Source organism: Lepisma saccharinum, chromosome 22, assembly GCF_977018435.1.
Source record: "Lepisma saccharinum chromosome 22, izLepSacc3.1, whole genome shotgun sequence".
In the NCBI taxonomy this organism is placed as follows: domain Eukaryota; kingdom Metazoa; phylum Arthropoda; class Insecta; order Zygentoma; family Lepismatidae; genus Lepisma; species Lepisma saccharinum.
The window spans coordinates 41,827,619-41,835,108 of NC_139250.1; the positions used below are offsets into that span (position 1 = coordinate 41,827,619).

At 43.6% G+C, this 7,490-nt stretch overlaps 1 protein-coding gene across 1 annotated transcript; it reads right to left on the reverse strand.

The window, feature by feature from the left end:
- Nucleotides 1-4,654: 4,654 nt before the first annotated feature.
- On the reverse strand, nucleotides 4,655-5,029 carry LOC146004833 (uncharacterized). The gene has a single exon (XM_083143860.1). It carries the CDS (start codon nucleotides 5,027-5,029, stop codon nucleotides 4,655-4,657), a length of 375 nt encoding a protein of 124 aa, XP_082999986.1.
- Nucleotides 5,030-7,490: the final 2,461 nt, after the last annotated feature.

Genomic DNA, 7,490 nt, shown 5'->3' on the forward strand with positions numbered 1-7,490 from the left:
GCCAGATAAACAAATTAAAAAATTCTGAACTGCCACGATTGACGTTCACTATGATAATAATATACAAAAAAAGAAAGTGGTACGTTATATAGGAACTCCTCTCCTTTTTTCTCCTTCTCTCCTTCCTACTCCACGCGACTCTCTTTGGTGAAAACACAATGAGAGCTATAGTCAATGTCCTAGCAAATAAAACCCTTGTTGACTGATTCATTCATTCATGCTATATTTTTTTTTCAACAAAAAACTTTTGTGATACGCACAATATCCTGTGGGGGACAAATAACAATAAACGGGACGTTGACAGTTCCACCCATGCATGTATTGTCGATCATTTCCCCTCGGCCTCTATTCCACGCCCCGTCAGGGTGTGGTGTGTGAAACGGACGATCCCCAGCACAAAACTCAAAAAGCGGAAGATGCTGCTGTGTTTGCTTCCGCCGCATCCGCTTCTGATTCTATTGTTATCAGGGATGTGATGGATTTTTTATTCAGGACCGTGGGAAAGCTAAAAAAAAAATAGAATCTCTTCGGGCGGAAGAGGATGCAAGGTGAATGGGTTCGGGGAGGGGTTGCTGTGGATAGTTTGGTCCGTGATGAAAATGTTACATTGAGCGACGAAACACAATTTCTCCACAATTTCTCCACAGGGACAGGAAAAATTCTACCGAGCGTCGCTATCCACGCGAACATTAGAAATTGCCTGAATGCCTTGGGGGCTTGGCATAGGATTATCGATTTTTGTTTTTTAGAGAATAATCTATGTAAGATTCTAGCATCGAGAATAAACAACATTGATTAAATTTTTGACAACATTCGCAGTACAAATCTAAACTCGTGATGATTTCGCCGCCACCACGCACCCCTGGCGAGGTTATATAGGGGCCAGGGATCCTAAAAAAAACAACAACAATTATTATTTTGTTTGTTTTGCCTCACAATACGGAAAATAATAAGAGGCATACGCGCGCGCGCGTGTGTGTGTGGCACATCGTTCCCTCCCCGAGAGAGAGGTTTACGAAGGTCACGATATATAAACATTTGGTCCCGGACTTGGAAAATTACGATAAGATGCACTCATCTTTCAAAAGATGAGAGGATAAGAGGATGAGAGGAGAGGTTTACGTAGGTCACGATATATAAACATTTGGTCCCGGACTTGGAAAATTACGATAAGGTGCACTCATCCTTCAAAAAATAAGAGGATGAGAGGATGAGAGGATGAGAGGAGAGGTTTACGTAGGTCACGATATATAAACATTTGGTCCCGGACTTGGAAAATTACGATAAGGTGCACTCATCTTTCAAAAAATAAGAGAATGAGAGAATAAGAGAATAAGAGGATGAGAGCGCGCGCGTGTGTATATGCCGCATCATTCCCCCAAGAGAGAGGTTTACGAAGATCACGATATATAAACATTTGGCCCCGTTGATTCCAGCACTCCAACTTCATCTCTAATGTTGACGACAATATTCTAAAGGTAGAGAGGATGAGAGGATGAGAGGATGAGAGAATGAGAGAATAAAAAAAATAAAAAGATGAGAGAATGAGAGAATGAGAGAATAAGAGGATGAGAAGATGAGAGGAGAGGTTTACGAAGGTCACGATATATAAACATTTGGTCCCGGACTTGGAAAATTACGATAAGGTGCACTCATCCTTCAAAAAATGAGAGGATGAGAAAATAAGAAAATAAGAAGATGAGAGGAGAGGTTTACGAAGGTCACGATATATAAACATTTGGTCCCGGACTTGGGAAATTACGATAAGGTGCACTCATCTTTCAAAAAATGAGAGGATGAGAGAATAAGAGGATGAGAGGATGAGAGGATGAGAGGAAGATTAGAGCATGAGAGGAGGATGAGAGGAGGATGAGAGGAGGATGAGAGGAGGATAAGAGGGATGAGAGGGATGAGAGGATGAGAGCTCATCTTTCACTCATCACTGCCTTTTGCGCCCGTGAAACATCGTCAGCGCAATAAATGAGGCGCGGAACGGGGAGAGAAAATGAGTTTTTCAACTTTTTGTGGTCGTTTGGTCAAGAAATCAGAGTTGTGCTCAGAGGCATATTTACTATCTACTGTAGACTTAGATTATCCCTCCCATATTCATGATTAGCATCATGGCTTAGCAATGGCTCCTGCCCTACAAGCTCCACCTGATGGTTCTAGTGAACAAAACTTTTGCTTACAATGAAAAACAGAAAAAACTATTGCACTACAGACTCCTGCAATTCTATCTGAAACATGGTCTGGTGCTTAAACATGTGCATAGGAGCTTGAATTTTAAGCAGACGAACTGGCTACAATCTTACATTAACATAAATACGGAATCTACTGTATATGTTATTGGATTGCTGAGGATGGAAACTGAAGTGCTTTCGTTTTTTATTCCTCCATTGGCGTTCCGCCTCTTGCGCTTGCAAACTATCTGAAATCAACAACCAAAATATTTTACAACAGCGAAAGCATACAGTGCATCGATGAAGTTGTCTGCAGTCATCTCTGCATCGTCATGCTGGTCATTCATTCGCAACTAACCAACAGCAGTGGCGACTCAACCTCGTCGGAAATGTTTCAGAGAGCCACGGATTTGATAAAACAATAGCGATAAAAAATATTAGTCCTACACTTGTTCAGCGACACTTGCATCCTCAAACTGAAACTGCATTACGGTTTGGTCAGGAGCATTTTGCAACAAGAGTACTTGGTACTCGGGGCTTTCTACAGTATGTACCTGATTCGCAACTTCACCGAATACAACAACAGTCTTCACTTGGGAAGTAGGAAGATCAGCATTCCGCCTGGACATTATAACCTGACTACGCTGCAAGCCCAATAGTCTCCCACTCGGCTCTCGTTGTAGATTATATCGTCTTTGGCGAAAGTGACGTGCCAACTACTTAACTTCCACACGATGTTTCCGGAAGGATCGGGATCCAGATACAAACAGAAAACTTCATTTCTGTCATCGAATTTGGTGCTTAGATATTTGGCCGCTGTAGGTACTAATCGTATTTCCTCAACGTAAGATGAACTGCTACTGCTGCTGGGTGACGGAAACCTTGTGGGAAGTGGACGCAGATGGAACGTTGTTGGAGATAGTCCGTGATGTTACGAAGTACCACCGGCAACATCTCCGTGATCAAATCTTTGTTACGTTCTGCAACATCCTTGATTTATTTGCCCAAGTCACCGATGGCATCGATGAGCAGTTGCTGCTGTCGCTATTTCTGTTCGTAATATCCGCGATACTCTTCCATCCAGCCTTTGAATCGTTTGGCGAGATATTCTGTCAACTTGATGTGTTCTTCGGCTTTTTCTTCAGACATTGCGGAATAAAGTATGACTATCTGTTGTTTTACAATTTGGTTATTTAATTTCGACGGAAGAAAAATTATAGAGCTGTCAATGAATTATATTGTTGATAATCTTATCTCTCTTGTGATTCATTTCGTACCATGCATCTGAAAAATTTCTAACACTCTCTCTATGGTATCCATTAAGCCTGTCTCACATTCGTTCCGCTATTACGAGAAGATTTTCGGTATTCTCGATTCTTCTCCCTTGATTTTAAATATGCGATATTTCTTGACCATCTGACACGGCACAGTGAACGGCGGCGAACTATCGACGATATCAATTATTCTATGTATGACATTTTCGGTAACGCGTCTGACTACCATGCTCAAGGTCCCGGGTTCGTTCCCCGGCCGGTTCAAATCCGGGAACTTTTCTAACGGTGTAAGCGGCCCCGGCGCCCACCCAGCGTCGAATAACATGGGTACCTGAGGGAAACCCTGGGGGGTAAAGGCGGTCAGGGGCGTGATGCTGATCACATCACCCCCACTCATGACCGGATCAAGAAAGTGTTGGGTGTTACCCCAAAACCTACTATACGCCTTCATGGCGTGGTGCTAAGCACAGGGGAACACTTTACTTTTTTTTTCGGTTTGTGAGTCAAGCCTATTGTCCCTAAGCCGTATTCGTCGGCATTCCAGCAATGCGAGCAGAGATTCCGAAACGAATCCTACGACTTCACACCGGCGACAAACTCAAAGTACACGTGGTTGAGGTTCGTGCTATCCTGCAGGAACAGGCACAGAAATTTAACGCTGTGCCTGATCAACTACTTGGGGATTTTGTAGAAGGTCTAAGCCAAGTAAAGCAGTCCATGCCCTTGTTGCTGCGTCGAGTGAACTAATTGTGTGCCTCGTCCTGATTTCCCTGAATGACGTCGTCGAAGACCACCACTGAATTCTCACAACTCTCGTCCAAAGGCACCATCAGCGAGATGAAGGTGGCTATTCCCATATCGCCATATATCTCGATCAGTTGCTTGTATTGCGGTTGTTCAAGACGTTTGGAGAAATAACACAGCTTCCTGTTCTCCCAATCGAGCCAGAGGGAAGCCAGGATGAAAATGTCCACCTTTAACTTTGTTTTGCCGAATCCCGAGGGCCCCACTATGAGACATCGAATACTTTCAGAGAGCAACTCGCAGTTTTTCTTACGTTCACCGTCTTCGACGACGTCGGGAAGCCTCTTGGTTACGTCCCAGCTCATACGATAACGCCGCCATTTACCCACGAATTCTGTGAAATGGGAAGACTCAGCCACTTGCAGTTAATTTGCCCTTCTTTCGTTGCAGCATGTTCTATACGCGACACATGTCCGGAAATTGGGTGGAGGTTATTTCCTGTTCGTAGAATCTTCCCTCTACGTCCTCGCCGTCAGCTTCACGTTTAAGTTTGTAGGTCCGTATATAGGTAGGTGAGGATGGCAGAATAACGTCGGTTAAGGTGACGATCTCTGTGGACCAGTTCCTGGTGAAACCTTTATCGAATACGCCCTGTCGCTTGAACTTACTCACTCTCACCTTGTCACCTCTTTTATACTTGTCTCTCTTGCAACCGCTCTGGTTTCTCTTGCAGTACACCTCGGAGAGTAAGTGCTTCTCGGCTTGCTTGGACAGCTCCGACGGTTTCGTCCTGTGGCGGCGGTTGTTGTATTCGTTCAGCAGTTCTGGCATCAAGTCCACCCACTTGTCCACCCACTCGGAGAGTGAACCGCTTCCACATGAGATTCTTGAGGGTCCTGTTGAGACGCTCCACGATACTCGCCTTCAGCTCGCTGTAGGTGGAATAGTGGAGGATGCCGTTATCCTTCAGCACCTTCTGGAAGACCGAGTTGTAAATTCCTTGCCTTAATCTGTCTGAAGGAAAGGAGGTGACCTTTTCTGGGCGGTGTCGACGGCAAGAACGGATCCGAAAGCTCTTGTAACCTCCAGTCCCGTTTTGTTCTTCACGGACACCTCCCAAACATACTTGCTGAAAGTGTTCACGAAAGTGATCAGTCCCTGAATCCTTTATTAATCTTGCTATGGTCCTAGAGGTTTCCCGTACTCATATCCACGGAGTCGGCGTGCCAGAGATTGTCAATTCACTTCGTGACCACTGGCAGTCGAGGATACTTCTTGCTAGCAGGTTTGTGCCGTTCTTTCAAGATAGCCGCCCTAATGGCAACGGAGGCGGCGTTGCATGCTTAGATGACAGAAGAAGACGCTGAGGCAAAGATGGTGGGAGGATGAAGAAAAGATGGAGCACAAGTTATCTTCTTGCTTGCTTTCTATCCTTCTTTCATTCATTCATTTCTTCTTTTCTTTGCTTTCTGCTTCCCTGCTTAGATAATGACCCACTACTGGCGTTGGTAACAGGATAGGACAGCACCAGCTATAAGATAAGCGGTATGGGATGCTCCACGCTCGTCGCGATAGCTTCTGCGTGCATGCGATCCCCGACGGAAACGTTGTCGTTCGAGACTCCCGATTTCATGTTGTTGTGCTTGATCCTGAACAGGCTCTTCTCTTGATGCAACCTTTTCGCAACGCCGATCGACGGAAGTAGATAGTAAATGTGACTCCCACCCCAACTCTGATTTCTTGACCAAACGACCACAAAAAGTTAAAAAACTCATTTTCTCTCCCTGTTCCGCGCCTTATTTATTGCGCTGACGATGTTTCACGGCGCAGAAAAGCCGCGATGAGTGAAAGATGAGCTCTCATCTTCTCATCCCTCTCATCCCTCTCATTCCTCTCATCCTCCTCTCATCCTCTTTTTATCCTCTTCTCATCTTCTCATCTTCCTCTCATCTTCTCATCTTCTTATTTTCTCATCCTCTTATTTTTTGAAAGATGAGTGCACCTTATCGTAATTTTCCAAGTCCGGGACCAAATGTTTATATATCGTGACCTTCGTAAACCTCTCCTCTCATCCTCTCATCTTTTGAAAGATGAGTGCACCTTATTGTAATTTTCCAAGTCCGGGACCAAATGTTTATATATTGTGATTTTTGTAAACCTCTTTTTTGGGGGAAGGATGTGGCATATACACACGCACGCGCGTGCGCGTATGCCTTTTATTATTTCCGTATTGTAAAACAAACAAACAAACAAAATAATAATTGTTGTTTTTTAGGATACCTGGCCCCTATAACCTCGCCAGGGTGCGTGGTGCCCAACCAAAAAAGTAAAAAAAGGTTCTCTAACGGCTGCGGTTATAGATTACCGCACCTCTATAGAGTTTCACGTGTTTGTTTTTTTTTCTCTCAAACTTCCATGAAACTCTACAGAGGACCTCCGTAATGCATGCAACGTGTACTAACGACTCTAGTGTTATTTGATGTTGTGATATTTTTGGATATAGAGTTTTATTGTGAGATATAGATAAAAATAATTATGTTTATTATTAATATTTTCTTGATGAAGATGGATAATGTATGTGTGTGTGTGTTTCAAATAAAGTTGCATGCTTTTTTTTTTCTAGTGTGTGTGTATGTGTTTTTTGATGTTTCGACAGCATCCGAAACGATAAAAAAGAAAGAATTTTATTGTTAATTTTCACGTGTAAAAACAACAACAAATTTTGTGCAAATTCTGATTGTCTTGAGCTATAGTGATGAAAAAAAGATATTGTAACAGATAACTAATGAAATTGACATTGTAACTGATCTGAACTAGTGAAATTCGTATTGTGCCATTATAACTGATTGTGCTAGTACAAAAAATTTCTTATTTGTGCAAGAAAAGATGTTAAAAACTTGTTAAAACTGCTCTGTGACCCTCTCGTTCTTCACGTCGTAGGCGAAGGACTTCTCTGCAATCAGGATGACGCTACACAGGGTGTCCTCGGGCAAGGCATCGTGGAACTCGCAGACGATCTTGATGTTGGTTCGATCGTTGACCACCACCTGCTTTCTTTTTGTGGTATTGATGACGGTCATGGGTCTCCGGGCTTTGAATTCGCTGGGCGTGTAGTACATGTCCACACTTCCCTCGGTCACGCGTTTGTAAGCCGAAAACGCTTCGTAAAGTTTGAGATAATAGTTTTTGGTCATGTCGAGGTTGTAATTCTCGCGCGGGAACACTTCGTTCCTCCCGTTCTTGAGATAAATGTTCTTGATCTTGCAGTCGTCGAATTTGCTGGAATCTTTTT